Here is a 15,703-nt window from a genome sequence, read left to right as displayed (position 1 = left end):
TGCACTGTACATTAGCTGATTCGTTTCTACGATGGATCCTGATTCAATTGTTTTTTTTTACATATTTTTATTTCAATTTCATAACATACAATCACATGTATACTATACATAGCCAATATCATATAGTATTAAATAGTGATTACATCATTTCCTCTTGTTCTCAACGCTCCAAAAAGATTAACACCCATTATTAGCTCTTCTACTCTCCCTACACCTCTTTCTTCTACCTCTCTCTTATTTCCTATCTTCCCTCCCTCTTCCTTTCCTACTCTATTTCCCCTTCCTTTCTCCTTCTTCTCTCTCTACATTCCACTCCTCCTTATCCTCAACCTCCTCATCTTCCCCCCTTACTCTCTCTCCTATCCCTTCCTTCCCACTTTTCTTCTCCCTTCTGCTTCCCACTCTTCCTTTCGTTGGTGTATTTCCGCTTCCATACTACTCTATTTCCTCTTCCTTTCTCTTTCTACTCTCTCCCCTTACCACTCCTCCTTATACACCTCATCTTCCCCCTTCACCCTCTCTCCTATCCCTCTCTTCCTATCTTCTTCTCTCCTCTACTTCCAACTCTTCTATATCCTGACTTCCCTCCATCATTTTCTACTCTACTTCCCCTTCCTTTCTCCTTCTCTTCCTTTACCACTCCTCCTTATACACCTCATCTTCCCCCTTCACCCTCCCTCCTATCCCTCTCTTCCTATCTTTCTTCTCTCCTCTACCTCCCACTCTTCCTCTGATTCACTTAATGTGTTTTGGCATCTGAGCAAAATCCCTTTTGTGTTGATGGTATTTATAATTCCATTTCAATATACTTAAAAAAATAACAGTATACATGTACAATCATCCAACATCCCTCCTCCAGCTCAGTAAACTCCACTCCCTTCCACCCTCCCCCCAAGCCCCTAACCTTCCCCCTCCCTGACTTCCCAGAACCAATACAAGGTATAAATCTTTAACAAAAACAGTTTAAGACATACTTAAGAGAAAACGTAGAAAGTTAATAACATCTTTGAATTCATATTAGCTCCTCCTTGCTAGGCTAACTAAAAATAATTTGTATCGTTTCTGATCTTAGTCATAAACTATCTGAAATTTCCTAGACCCATATTTATTTTGAATATAGTCAGTCCATTTTTCCCAGTCTGGTTTATATCTCTCATTTGAGTTATCCTTGAGATATGCAACTATTTTAGCCGTCTCTGCTAAGTTTGTGATCTTCAATATCCATTCCTAACTAGTAAACAAATCTTATTTCTTCCAATATTGTGCCACCAACAGCTGCAGTTATCAAATGCAAAGTCAAGTTGATCTCTACTACTGTAGAGTCAGTAATTATACATAACAAAGAATAGGTGGATTTTTTTTGAGAGAGAGAGAGCATTTTACATAATCCATCATATTTGTGTCCAGAATACCTTAACCTTTTTATAAATCTACCATGTAATGTTTTTTTTCCCCAACCCGTAGCAAGGCATTCCCCAGAGCATGACCATTAACGTTCTCATCCACCTCTTTATTATACAGCAAACAAGCAGCCATATACCAAATCAAACCCTTCAATACTGAGCACTCCATTTCCTGCTAAATTAATCCAATCGCTTAACATTCCATATTAGGGATTTAGTTACCATCCTTAGCCCCCTGAAACTTTTTAATAGCCATCTGAACATCTTGAAATTTAACCTTTGGCCTAGCTCCTCCCACTGTTTCTGATGTAACAACTGTATGCTCCTGAACGATGGCTTGTGTTCGTTGCTTTCTTAATTCCTGTTCCATTCGTCTGGTAACCACACAGTTTTGTCTTTGTTCTTTAGCATCTTGTACCTCTGAAAGAACAAGTTGATCCTCCTTTGTTAAAACTTGAGTGGCTTGCTTTCCATCATATCCTTCTCTTTGTCTAGTTCTAGAGGAAGAGAGTTGTCCACCCATCAGTACATTGGTGTAGAAATCTTGAGCTTTCCATACTGTATTGAGGCGATGTCTTTTTCCAAGATAGCTAAATGTGATGACGGTTGGTGCGTCCCATCTAAACTGTATCTGGTGATTTTTGAGCTCTTCCACTAGAAAGGCATAATCTTTCCTCGATCGCAGCATTTTAGGTGGTATCTCCTTCAAGACAGTCACCTCCCAACCCCGGATTTGAAGCTTATTTTTGTAGGATTCCTGTAATATCGTATTTCTCGCATTTCTAGTGGCGAAGTGGATCCTGATTCTGATTTAAGAGCCAAGGTGGCGCAGTGGTTAAATGCAGCACTGCAGGCTACTGCTAGATCAGCAGGTCAGCGGTTCAAATCTCACCGGCTCAGGGTTGACTCAGCCTTCCATCCTTCCGAGGTGGGTAAAATGAGGACCCAGATTGTTGGGGGCAATATGCTGACTCTCTGTAAACCGCTTAGAGAGGCCTGAAAGGCCTATGAAGCGGTATATAAGTCTACTGCTATATTGCTATTATTGATTCAATTGTTGAAAGCACTGCATTAACCATTTTCATGATAGGGGCCAAAATTTTCTTATGGACAGTTTTTAATAATGGTAAACGTTGCCTTTCTTCATTAGACAGAAAATGCTCCATGATCTTGTCCTTCAATTCTTTTTGTTTTTGAGTTGGTTCATCAGTTGGTTCAATGATAATTGGTTCTGGTGGTAGTGTTGTTATTTCCTCTCCAATAGCTTCTTCTGGGAGTTCTACTACAATGTCTTTAGTTGTGTCTTGAGTATCAGTTATTTCTGCTTGTGATGTTGTTTTTTTAGTTTTGCAATTTGCCTGAATTTCCTCAAGTTCAACTTCACTAAACACTTTATTCCGTATAATAAATCGCTTTTGATCTGGTAGTCGTTGTTCACTCACATTTGAATCTGGATATTGTTCTTTCCATAATTCATACATTCGCTTTAAATAGCCTCTTTTTTCTGGCTCTGAGTTGTAATAGGGCCATTATGGCACGATTTTCATCTGCACTATATTTTTGTCGTTTTGTTGGCTGGTTTACTTGTAGCCCACTTGTCGACAGATGCCCAGGGACCTCAACATCCACCGTGGCCCTTGTTGACCCGTGCGACGACCGATGCAATATAGAATTTTTATTCGTTTCTTTCACCATGTTGTATGGGTTGGCGGGTTTTTTATGGGGCCAGGTTGCCAACCTGACCCCAACCCTCCTCCTTTCTCATCCGGGCTTGGGACTGGCAACGGCAGAGTTATTGTTGTTGTTTATTAATAATAATTATTGAGTATTTATTATTATTATTATTAATCATTATTATTAACATCCTTTATGTATAATCCAAAAGGATTGCTAATCTTCCTTACATGGGTACCATTCAATATTCATATCCAATTATACTCATCATTACACTACACACTATATAGATTAGTAACATTTTCAGTTATTTATTTAAGCTATATCTATTATCAATAAATTTCACTACATTTAACTAGTTTTAAATTATATTCTTCCATCTATCAACCTGTATATTTCCAATAACAAAACAATTTCATATCTTCTGCCATTTGTGGTGCCAATCCTCTAATCATCTTCTTAATCAACTTTGTATGGACTTCTTTACCAGATCCTTGCTTGTAAGATCTCTCATATAATCTTGATGCCCTCTTTCGGTTTCCTTATTTTTACTTAACCAAGGAGCTGGAAAAGACCCCTTGCAGGGTAGGGCTGAAGAATTTGTTCAGTATCTACAGGATAAAATTGCTCAGATCTGGACAGGCTTAGACTCTGACCGGGTAGATTCGGGCGAGTCGACGGGGATGAATCTTGTGGAGACCATCTGGGATGAGTTTGATCCTGTGACCCCCGAGGGCATGGAGCTTATCTTTGATTGTCAGCAGTATTATCAATGCTTTTGCTAATAGAATTTCTTATTTAAGTCCATAGATTCTTTAGTTTTTTCTTCTTCTATATCTTCTATATTATAACAGCCAGGGTCAGGCGTTGGCTGAGCGCGCCAACCAGACATTAAAACATGCCCTGGACAGATATATTGGCAATAGGGGAAAAATGCCCCCTGGCCTCCCAGCAGTGCAAGACACGCTTAACCTCTGCCTTTATACCCTGAATTTCTTAAATCTTACCGGCAGCCCACCATCCTCAGCAGCGACTCGTCATTTTGCAGCTCCACCTACTGCAGACACCCCCCGTCCACCTGTCTACTATCGCTGCCTGCCTGACCTGACGTGGCGAGGACCTGCTGACCTGATCACTTGGGGACGGGGCTACGCTGCCATCCAGCTAAAAGACAAGGTGCTCTGGGTGCCAGGAAGACACGTAAGACCTTTTCTTCCTAAATCACCACCACACACTTCCAGGGATGGCGATCGTCCGTCAGTCCCCAAATGAGGTACAGCTTGTGGAGGTTGCCTCCTGGCCTGACCTGGAAATCAGGCCTGGACACCCTCCACCATATGAGACCACAGAGGCTGTTTCCTGCCCCGACCAGGAAAACGGGGAAGGACACCCTCCACCGTATTCACCACCAGAAGGATGTCCCTTATTTCGAAGAAGACCTCCAGGTTATCCCCTGTCGCGGTGGCAGGAGTGTATGAAACCTTTTAGTTTTAGAACTTTCTCATATCATTATGTTATTTTTTCACTGTGTGGCATAGTTTTAGTATTGCTTGCATTTTTAATACGCTGTGAAATTTCCCATCGTGCCTCTTACAAGTTACAGGAACCATTACATGTGCCTACTAGATCTCTCACACATAGGGTGAAAAGGTCAGCTGCTTCTCACGGTCTGCACACTCGAATGACATACAACCTGTGGATGCGTTTGGCAGAACAGGCAAACGTATCCAATTTTTGCCTAAGTGAAGCTGTGGACCTGAACCAGTTTGCACACCTCTTTCTGTTACACCCAGCTAAAGGAAGTTAATTACGGTGACTCTATGGTGTGGGGCCCTTTCACAAGACGGCTCCCAGCTGATGCCATGTCTCTCACCACACCCTTTGTAGCTAGTGGACCCAACGTTACATGTGCACGCATTCAAAATTGTACTGCTTCTCTCACACAATCCTGTATGCCCACGGGAATCTTTCCTGCCAACTGTTCCACCTACGAGAACATTTCCTACAATTGGGCTCACGTTCTGCTTCCTGCTGGTTGGTTTTTCACATGTGGTCAAAAAACTTTTAATTACATACCTGCTAATCTATCAGATACACGTTGCTGTCTGAGTCGCCTCACTGTGGTTCTACCAACCAAACAGGACCTCACTTCACGACCACAGAGGTCGGTAGTCCTTGATGAAACATGTGACAGCTCAATTAATCTTTTTAACGAGGCTGAATATCTTTCCCTTGCTACCTCTATAGTTGGTGTTCCGGCATTAGCAATGCATAACCACAGGACAGCCCATCGCATTGCCTGTTCCCTTGCAAAAACTATAAACATCACATCTGCAGCCATAGCTGCCTTGAATATGGAACAGGCAGAGATCAGACATGCTGTCTTAGACAACCGTGCTGCCATTGATTTTCTGTTACTGGTACATCATCTAGGCTGTGAATCTGTCAAAAACATGTGTTGTTTTAACCTGTCAGACACCTCTCAATTGGTTAAGCATCAGATCAGTTCCTTAAAGGAGTTGGCCTCCCAGATTCGAGAAGACGTCCTGCCAGCCTGGTGGGATGGTCTGTGGTCCTGGCTACCGGATGGCTCCTGGTTAAGAAGCATTTTTTCCTCCATTATATGTATTATAGTAGTGCTTGTGTCACTTTGCTGCTGCATTCAATGCCTACCCTCCCTCTTTCAGCTATTCAAAGGCCTTTTTTCCTCAGCTAGGAAGAACGTGCTTATCCACGAAACTAAGTCCCTTCTGGACGCTGAGAACGACCATGAGTTGGACAACAATTTGTTTGTAAAGGTGTTTGCTATAACCAGTGATGATGAAGAATCTGCATTTTGATATGTTTGCTTTCCTCCTTCTCATTTTAAAACAAAAATGAGGAGATGTTGAGATCCATTGCCACTTCTGTGTATAGGACGGCTAAGGCTGTCTGGAAAACACAGGCCCAGAGATGGATGCTAACAAAAACATTCTTGTTAGCAATACGTAAGTCTTCCTATTAATTAGTGTGCCTTTCTGTACCAGCATCTATCTAGCAGTTAGCATTTCAAAGGCAGGAATGCGAGCTGCTCACTTTCCTCCCTCCCCCCTCCCTATTCCTTATCTCTCTTCTCCTGCCCGGGGAAGAAGCAGCCCCCTTTGCCACTCACCTCACTCTTTTGCCCAGAGACGAAGCTTTTTGCCACGCTGCATATTTATCATTGGACTATTTAGTCATGTGCCTGTTGATGTAATATTGTATACACCTTTCCTTTGTTTGGGACTAATAAAAAAGCCTCCCGGGCATTGCTCGGGGCCAGAGCTTATCACAAGAAGGATTTGTCCGGTGTCCTTTCTTCTCATTCGGCTACAAGCATGAGCGGCCCATCAGAAGCGTGAAAAAGCCGCAATAAGAAATAATTACCTCTCTACAGAAATAGAGCACAACAATGATGAGAACTATCTTGAATGCATTTGGGTCACTATTAAAGGTTGTGGGGGGAATTACATTGCCATAGGTCTATACTACAGGCCACCCAACCAAGCAGAGGAAGTAGATGAACTTTTTGCTAGTCAGCTAACTAAGGTATGTAGGAAGCACACAATAGTAGTGGGGGATTTTAACTACCCTGACATCAACTGGGAAACAAACTCTGCACCAAGTGGAAGATCCAACAGGTTTCTAACAAACCTAGCAGACAACTTTGTTTCCCAAAAAGTAGAGAGGGGAACAAGGGGATCAGCCATATTGGACTTAATTCTCACTAACAAGAGAGGAAATGATAGAAGGTGTTGAAGCCACAGGAACCCCGGGGGCAAGTGACCATGCAATATTGGAATCCAACATTATGAAAACACAAGTAGTAGAACAAAGTCAAACTAGAGTCTTGGACTTTAAGAAAGCTAATTTCAATAAACTTAGAGAGAGCTTGGGAAGAATTCCATGGATGAGAATCCTCAAGGGAAAAACAACTCAAGAAGCTTGGGAAATTTTGAAAAATGAGACTACAAAAGTCCAGTTTCGCACAATACCAATGAAGAAGAAAAATAACAGCTCTCAAAAGAAACCAGCATGGCTGCATAAAGAACTCTCTGACAAATTGAAAGACAAAAAAGATGTATAAAAAATGAAAAGGAGGGGACATAACTAAGGCAGAATATCAGCAAATATCCCGAGCATATAAAGATGAAGTGAGGAAAGCTAAGGCTCACAATGAAGAAAGGCTTGCCACAAAAGTAAAAAAATAACAAAAAAAGCTTCTTCCAACATGTTAAAAACAAGAAAAAAGTTAAGGAAACAATTGGTCCATTGCTGGGAGAAAGTGTCAAGAAGGTGACAAGCAACAGGGGGAAAGCAGAACTATTTAACTCATGTTTTGCATCTGTCTTTATACAAAGGGATAAAACAGTCCCACCTATCAAAAACAGCATCATAAAAATCAGATTAGGAACACAAGTTGAAATAGGGAAGAAAATGGTAAGTGAGCACCTGTCTACCCTAGACAAGTTCAAATCACCAGGACCGGATGGATTACACCTTGGGGAACTGGCAGACGAGATCTCAGAACCACTGAACTATATCTTTCAGAGATCCTGGAGCACCGGGGAACTACCAGAGGACTGGAAAAGAGCTGATGTGGCTCCCATCTTCAAAAAAGGGAAAAAACAGATCCAGGAAACTACAGACCTATCAGTCTGACCTCAGTACCAGGAAAGATTCTGGAAAAGATAATCAAGCAATGAATTAGTCAACACCTAGAAGCAAACAAAGTAATAGCCAAAAGCCAACATGGGTTTGTCAAAAACAGATCATGCCAGACTAATCTTATTGCATTCTTTGATAATGTGACAAAATTATTGGACCAGAGGAATGCCGTCAATATAGTTTACTTGGACTCCACTAAGGCATTTGATAAGGTAGACCATAACCTACTACTAGATAAAGTAGAAGAATGTGGGTTAGACAGCATCACCACCAGATGGATTCGTAACTGGCTGACCAACTGCACTCAATGTATAGTCCTCAATGGAACTGCATCTTCATGGAGGGAAGTATGCAGTGGAGTACCCCAAAGCTCTGTTTGGGCCCAGTACTCTTCAGCATCTTCATCAATGATTTGGATGAGGGAATAAATGGGGAACTCATCAAATTTGCAGATGACACCCCAAGCTGGCAGGAATAGCCAACACTCCAGAAGATAGGCTTAAGATACAGAAGGATCGTGACAAACTTCAACATTGGGCACTATCTAATAAAATGAAATTAAATGGTGAAAAGAGTAAGGTTCTACATTTAGGCAACAAAAACGAAATGCAAAGGTACAGTATAGGTGTTACCTTGCTCAACAGTAGTAACTACGAAAGGGATCTTGGAGTCCTAGTGGACAACCATTTAAATATGAGCCAGCAGTGTGCAGCAGCTGCCAAAATAGCCAACACAGTTCTAGGCTGCATAAACAGAGGGGTAGAATCAAGACCACATGAAGTGTTAATACCATTTTATAAGGCCTTGGTAAGGCCACGCTTGGAATACTACATTCAGTTTTGGTCATCACGATGTAGAAAAGACGTGGAGACTCTAGAAAGAGTGCAGAGAAGAGCAACAAAGATGATTAGGGGACTGGAGACTAAAACATATGAAGAACGGTTGCAGGAACTGGGTATGTCTAGTTTAATAGAAAGAACTAGGGGAGACATGATAGCAGTGTTCCAATATCTCAAGGGTTGCCACAAAGAAGAGGGACTCAAACTATTTTCCAAGGCACCTGGGGGGTAGAACAAGAATCAAGGAGAGAAGTAACTTAGAACTGAGGAGGAATTTCCTGACAGTTAGAACAATTAATCAGTGGAACAGCTTGCCTCCAGAAGTTGTGAATGCCCCAACATTGGAAGTCTTTAAGATGTTGGATAGCTATTTGTCTGAAACGGTATAGGGTTTCCTGCCTAGGCATGGGGTTGGACTAGAAGACCTCTAAGGTCCCTTCCAACTCTGCTATTGTATTGTATTGTAAATGTCAAATTGGAAAAGGAGTCACATTTTCCTCTCTGCCCCGGCTTGGGGGAAAGACGTTTTCAGGATCCGCTCGTCTACCAAATCAGAACAAGGCGTAGCTTTGACTTGCCAGGAGGCTCCTTATAGAGAATGCCAAACTGCCTTTCATCCAGAAAATGTCCAGACAGGAATTGAATTAAAGAAAAAAAAAGATGCAGATATTCATCTTTTCCCTGCCCCAGGGAATCTGGAAAACTATGTGTTTTCAGGATCTGCTCCTTGTCTGCAAAGTCACAAGGCATAGCTTTGACTTGCAAGCAGGCTCTTAGTGACTAAAGAACTGCCTTTCAGCCAGCAAGTGTCCTGCTCCAGCCAGGCATCAAATTGCCCGGAGAAGCTGTCTGTGGAGTCAGTCCAAGGCATAGTGTTGTATCTAACCTGGTGGGCAGCGTTGCTGGATGCCTGGTATCCCTGTACAATGCTGGGGCACGGGAACAGATACTGCAGGAAGCCCAGCTCTATGCAAAGCCGTCTTAAGTGTGAATTCCACAAGATCCTTTTACACTACCTGGGATACTGGCTTTCCAATGAAGGAATGGAGATTGATCCCAGTAAGGTGAAGGCAATACTGGAGTGGGAGCCCCCTTGGACCAGGAGGCAACTAGTTTCCTGGGGTTTGCGAACTTTTACTGCCAATTAATCCCCACCTTTGCCCAGATAGCTCTACCGATCACCAATTTGGTAAAGGCAGAGAGAGGAGTGAGAGCCAACACCTAGAGTGGTCCCTTGACTGCCAATCACTTTTGAAAAGTTGAAGTGCCTCTTCACCGTGGAGCCGATCCTGAAACACACAAACCTAGAGGAGCCATTTGTAATACAGGCCGATGCCAGCGATGTAGCAGTGGAGGCAGTCTTATTCCAAAGGAATGCCAAAGGGGAATTACAACCCTGTGTTTACACGTCTCGCAGGTTGTCCTGACACTGAGTGAGTTTGGGTAATCTGAGAGAAGGTGGCTTACACAGTCCGATGAGCTCTCCCAACATGGAGACAGTTCCTGGAGGCTAGCAAGATCCCCTTCGAGGTCTGGATGGACCATAAGAACCTAGAAGCGCTGAAAGCCCCCCTCCCTCCCAAAGCTGTCTCCTAAGCAGGTCCATTGGGCCCAGTACTTCAACCGGTTTAACTTCACTCTCCGGTATCTGCCAGGGAGGAAAAACATCCTTGCAGATGCACTCTCCCACATGCCGCAGCACAATAGCGCCGAGAGGCAATGGTGACGTCCATCATCCAATTAAAGCAGCCCGCAGCACTTGCTCTCACCCAACAAGCAATGCCTGGCCAGAGCCAACCCAAGACTTGGGGCAACCCTTAAAGATGCCCTAGTAAGAGATGAGTAGTTCCAGCAGCACCAAGATGACCTATCTGTGAGGGAGGGGCTGTTGTGGAAAGGCACAAAAATATATGTCCCAGGTAGCCAGCAGACCTGGATTGTACAGAAGATTCACGATGCCAGGGCATCAGGACATTTAGGGCTCATAAAGGCCGTGCAAGAGATGAGACAATTCTGGTGGGCAAAAATGAAAAAGGACAGAGGCTTATATGGCCAGCCGTGTACGCTCCAATAAAATGAATGCCTGGTTACTGCAGCTGGTAGCCAACCCGATGAACCCCTGGGAGGAGATCTCCATTGACTTTAGAGCACAGGATAGACTCTTGTCAAGTTTTATCCTCATTTTTCTTCCAATGCATCATTAATAAAATTATCAACAGGTTAAGGATATGATTATATATCCAATGAGTTAGTTACTAGAGTACCACCAATTTACCAGTGAAGAGTATACATATAAAATACTATCAAAAAAGTACAAATGAAGCCTTAATGCAAGATATACCTTGTAGCTCCCATCCATCTGTTCTTGTATGAGATTGCTAAACAGGACACCTTTCTGTTGGTCTGTATTTATTCACACTCTATTGAGAAACCATCAATACTTTTTTTCCTGGAAGCTGGTAATCTTTTAAAATCGGGGCGACTGGATGGAGCTGAGCATTTACTGGCCAGATGCCCCTCCTGACACCTCATGGAGTTCACAGCAGATATTATTTCTTTGCACCTTAAGAGAGAAACATCTGCCGGTTTCAGCCTTCTGAATGGGAGAACTCCTTTACCACAAGGCTAACCCGATGCTCTTTTTTCCAGATATCTGATCACCATCAGACTTGAATATTGTCAAAGAAATTATGGGGTCATCTCAAATATGGATTGCATGCAAGATCTAACAGTAATAATACTGAACTAAAAGAATTCTATGAAGAAGAGGAAGAAAAAATATCCAAAAGCAAGGATAGTTTCTCAGCTAAGTAAGGTGTTTGAAAGCTGCAGTTTCCACTGATGGGGCTATTCCAAAGTACTCATGTTACCCTTAAAATAATACCAGGGCTTATTTTCTTTTCAGTCCCCAAATAAGCACTGGGTCTTATTTTTGGATGTCTTACCCGCTTACCTTAGGGTCACCGCAGCCATGCCCCCCATGCTGACACCTGTCACACTGCTGCCCAACTTCTGCAGCCACTTGCAGAAATGCTGCGCGGCTTGCTGTGCTGCAGCCGCCACTCAGACACCGTGAGGCTCGTCGCACCAGTGCTGCTGGTCATGGGAGGCTGTGTGGCATGTTGTGCTGTTGCGTGTGAGTGGCAGTACTGGCACGATGAGCCTTGTGGCGTTCGGCCATGAGTGGCAGCACCGGCGCAATGCGCCAGGTGGCATCTGGCTGTGAGCAACTGCAGAAGTCAGCGCCACAACAGCTGTTGAGGCCTGGTAAGCAGGTATAGGATGCGTGGGGCAGCTCCATCCCCCCCCCTAGCTTTTTACTTGTGCGCCTCAACCCACCTCGCACAACCAGATGGTGGGTAGGGCTTATTTTGGGGGTAGGGCTTATATTAGGTGCAAGTGTGACCGTCGGGCTAGGGCTTTTTTTCAGGGTAGGTCATATTTTCAGGGAAACATGGTAATATCTGAGAGTTTCCCAAGAGAATTACATTACTGTTTTTCCATAAATAGATGGTTGGTTCTGCTTACAAGTTGAAAGGAATCAAGATTAAGCAGAATTTCTGCAAGGTATTAAGACCGGCAACCACCAATAATAACAACAGCTGTTGGCTCCTTGGTTAGGACTTGAACTGTTACATTTTTACCAATTCGAGACTGTGAATCCAATTAAGGATGTGTGTAACTTTAAAACGTCCCACTGGGCACTAAAGCCTGTATTTCCTTGTATTTAATTCAGAGGAGAAACACTTGTCGAGATAAAGATCTTTTATTAATGTAGCCTGGGAACATATCCGTTCCAGACAGGACCTTCTGGCAGAATGCAACCACCTGTGAAGAGTGTTAAAGCATGTTAAACCTTCAACAAACTCACATTGACATTTTGAGTTAAAGAGCAGAATCTGAGGCTCGGGAAGTGCTGTCATCATTAAGAGAATGGCATTTATCTGCCCAAACACAGATGAGCGACAGGAAGATTCACAGAAAACATTTCAACAGATGGAAAGTATTCCTATTGAAGGAAGTTTCACATGTTGTTAAAAATGAGCAAAATTGTTTGCAACTTCTAGCAACCGAAACCTGTAATTGTTCCATTCTTGTCAAAGCCGTACATATTTTTTTAAAAAATAAAATGACTCTCTATGTGATCATGCAGCCTCAAGAATGAAATATGGAATTCTAGCCATATTAGCCATGGCAGGATGAATTATTTGTGAAGAGTGTAAACGTTTCTCCTGCTCAGTTGTGCCACACTCAAGGGGTGGTGCTAATCTCTGTTTCCTAGTTGAGGGAGCCAGCGCTGCCAAGAGGCTTCAGAAAAATAGTGTAAAAGAATCAGTAAAAAAAACAGTGCAAGAATAAATGCAGGAACTGATACCGAGTGACCAAAAGCTTGACAATTCAAGACATGACATTTCAAACAGTTCTGAGGACAGTTAGATCTAGAAAAGCAGATAAGCTTTCATTCCATGGGTTTGCAGAGGAGAGGTCACAGGATATATTACTTTTTTCAGGCATTACCACAAAACTGTGCGATAACTCAGGTGGAATGTGTTGAGTGTGTACTCAAATAAGTTATGAACCACGCTTGAATTTCAGGGCCTCTGGAGCACATCGCCTGCTGCTGAATCCTGAAACAAACAAGGAAGTTCCCCCTGGAGGAGAGGCTGCCTGGCTAATTACAACAAAAGGCACCACCCTGCATCTTGGCTTTCCCTTCGTCACTCCTGGTATGAGCTGTGACAAGAAGTCCCCAAGGCAGACTTCACTTGCTTCAAACAAAACGGAGGCTGCCCGTCCTCCGTGCTGCTGCTCCTGCCCTGATCCAGACCCAGAGTAGGCAAGCAAGCCCCAGGCCGTCCTGACTCAGTCCTCCTTCGGGGTGCCGTTATGAGTCACTGCTTTCAAATTGGGAATGTTTGCTTGGTGGCCGCAGGGGCGGTGAGAGGAAATGCCCACTTCAAAGACCTCATGGATGGCCTTCCGGAAGCAGTGGAAATTATAGTCTATTAGGCCTGCGAAGAAAAGGGATGGGGAGGAGAGGGAAGAGAGGCATAAGTTGGGAAGATTTCAGAAAACGAGAGGAGTAACGTGGAAGCTTTGGAGACTGAGATGCGGTGGATTCGAACTGCCCTCTCCTGAGCTCAAAAGGTATCATCTGGGATGGTAAAAATTCCAATAAGAGGGAAACCACCCACTTCAGATGCAGAATGGTTGTTTTAAGCATAACATCTTTCCAGTTCTAAGCATTTTGCACGCCTGCTTCCTTGTCCTGCATGCTCCCACAGAAAACCCCACTGTTTCCCATTCCCCTCCTGCCCTCTTGCTGGGAAGCAGCTCATGCCAATCCTCCTTACAAAGAGACCTGCTTGAAAGCGAAAAGTGATCTCGGCCACCTATTGTGATGCTGCATTCAAGCAGGCGCTCTCTTCCCAATGGACAGTTGCAAAAAAAAATCCTCAATATATCAATTTCCTTGGATTAAGGACTGAAGCTACGATTCTCTACTAAGAGAGACTGCCACTCGGTGTTGAATATTTTCATAGCAATAGCACTTAGACTTATATACTGGTCCCTAGTGCTTCACAGCACTTTTTGAGCCCTCTCTTTATACGGGATAAATCAATTAGAATAATTCCAGAATGCTGAACTCAGCAAATTCTCCAGGGAATTTGTTTGAAAGTTGAGTTGGGCAAAGAAAACCAGGCTTATTAGCAGATATCCGAGGCGTTTCCAAAGACAACAGAAAGATGAACTTTAAAAAAGACTCTTCAGAGATTTCTTATAGAAAAATGTGAAAAAGGCAAATAATTACATCCAAGAGAACTGCATTTCTTTTTTTTATTAATTTTATTTTATCAATTTCATATATACATTCACAATTATATGATCTCATAACTGTTATTAATAATATGTATTTATAACAATTTTCCCCTACTGTTAACAATATACTTGAAGATTGCTTTTTTAACATCCCATAGATCCATCTTATCTTACAACGGTCCTACTTCTGCTTCCCTCCCTCCCTCCTTCCCCTTCCCTCCTTCCTTCCCTCCTTTCTTTTCTCCTTCTCTCCTTCCTTTCCTCCTTCCTTCCCCCCTTCCTTCTCTCCTACATTCCCTCCTTCCTTCCCTCCTTTCTTCTCTCTTCTTCCTTCCCTCCTTACTTCTCTCCTCTCCTTCCTTCCCTCCTTGCTTCCCTCCCTCCTTCCCTCCTTCCTACCCCCCTTTCGTCTTCCTTCTCTCCTTCCTTCCTTCCTCCTCTCCTTTCCCTTCTCTCCTTCCCCTTCCTCCCCTTTACCCTTCCCCTCTTCTTCCCATTCCTCCCCTCTTTCCTACTCTTACATTCCCTCCCATTCTTCCTCTGCCTTTCCCTTTCTCCTATTCCTCTCCTTTCTCCTCTCCTTCCTATCTTTCCTTCTACTCCTCCCTCCCTCCACTCTATCCGTTGTTGTGTTTACATATTCTCCTCTTCAGGGGATGACCTGGTTCTCTTTTTTTTTTTCCTTATTTGAAAGTTATATAAAAAAAGGCAAGATTTACAAAATACAAGATACAAAAATAGATAAAGCTCTTTACATATTTTCATCTCCCATTGCTCATCTCGCCTTACCTAGTATGAAACTAGGTTGCTAATTCCATGCAGGTAGTTATAACGGATTACCTATCAGCTTTTCAAGTTTTTCCAACGTTGTGGTCTAATGGTGTTACTCAACGGTGAATTCTCACCTCTAATACATTTCTACTCTCATTTGTCCCTCTGTCTTTGTGTATTGTTTATTTGAGTTGTTGCTTAGATCATTTTAAGTTAGTCAACTATCTCCTTTTATATCTGAATCCTCACTGTCTCATCAAGCCATTTGTACACTTTGTAAAACTCTGTGTCTTCTTTATCGTTAATCCGCATTGTCAATCTGTTCATTTCTGCTAATTCTAAGATTTTGTTCATCACCATTGTGCTAGTGGGGGCATTTTCACTCTTCCAGCACTGCGCGTAAGCGATCCTTGCCGCCGTCAAGATGTGGACGAGAAGGTATTGATTGGTTTTACATATTTTTTGATCTGTTATCCCTAATAGAAACATTTCCGGCTTAAGACTTAATTT

The 15,703-nt window shown here is 43.0% G+C and overlaps 1 protein-coding gene across 2 annotated transcripts in view; it reads right to left on the bottom strand.

The window, feature by feature from the left end:
• Positions 1–6,481: 6,481 nt before the first annotated feature.
• The window catches only part of LOC148043121 (ras-related GTP-binding protein C), a 31,049-nt gene continuing 21,827 nt past the window's right edge, over positions 6,482–15,703 (bottom strand). Inside the window, exon 7 of one of the 2 annotated variants that reach the window (XM_087727662.1) lies at positions 6,482–7,777. In XM_087727662.1, the coding sequence (XP_087583788.1) occupies positions 7,749–7,777 (29 nt within the window). In that variant the 3' untranslated portion in view covers positions 6,482–7,748. Of the gene's footprint in view, positions 7,778–12,349; positions 13,615–15,703 lie in introns of those variants that run through there. The other variant, XM_087727661.1, reaches the window with a different exon arrangement.

Source organism: Thamnophis sirtalis, unplaced genomic scaffold (assembly GCF_051295495.1).
Source record: "Thamnophis sirtalis isolate CommonGarterSnake01/CBP01778 unplaced genomic scaffold, rThaSir2_p1.2 scaffold_13, whole genome shotgun sequence".
Classification (NCBI taxonomy): domain Eukaryota; kingdom Metazoa; phylum Chordata; class Lepidosauria; order Squamata; family Natricidae; genus Thamnophis; species Thamnophis sirtalis.
The sequence above is the reverse complement of the archived record's forward strand: the minus strand, read 5'-3'. Positions and strand labels throughout refer to the sequence as shown.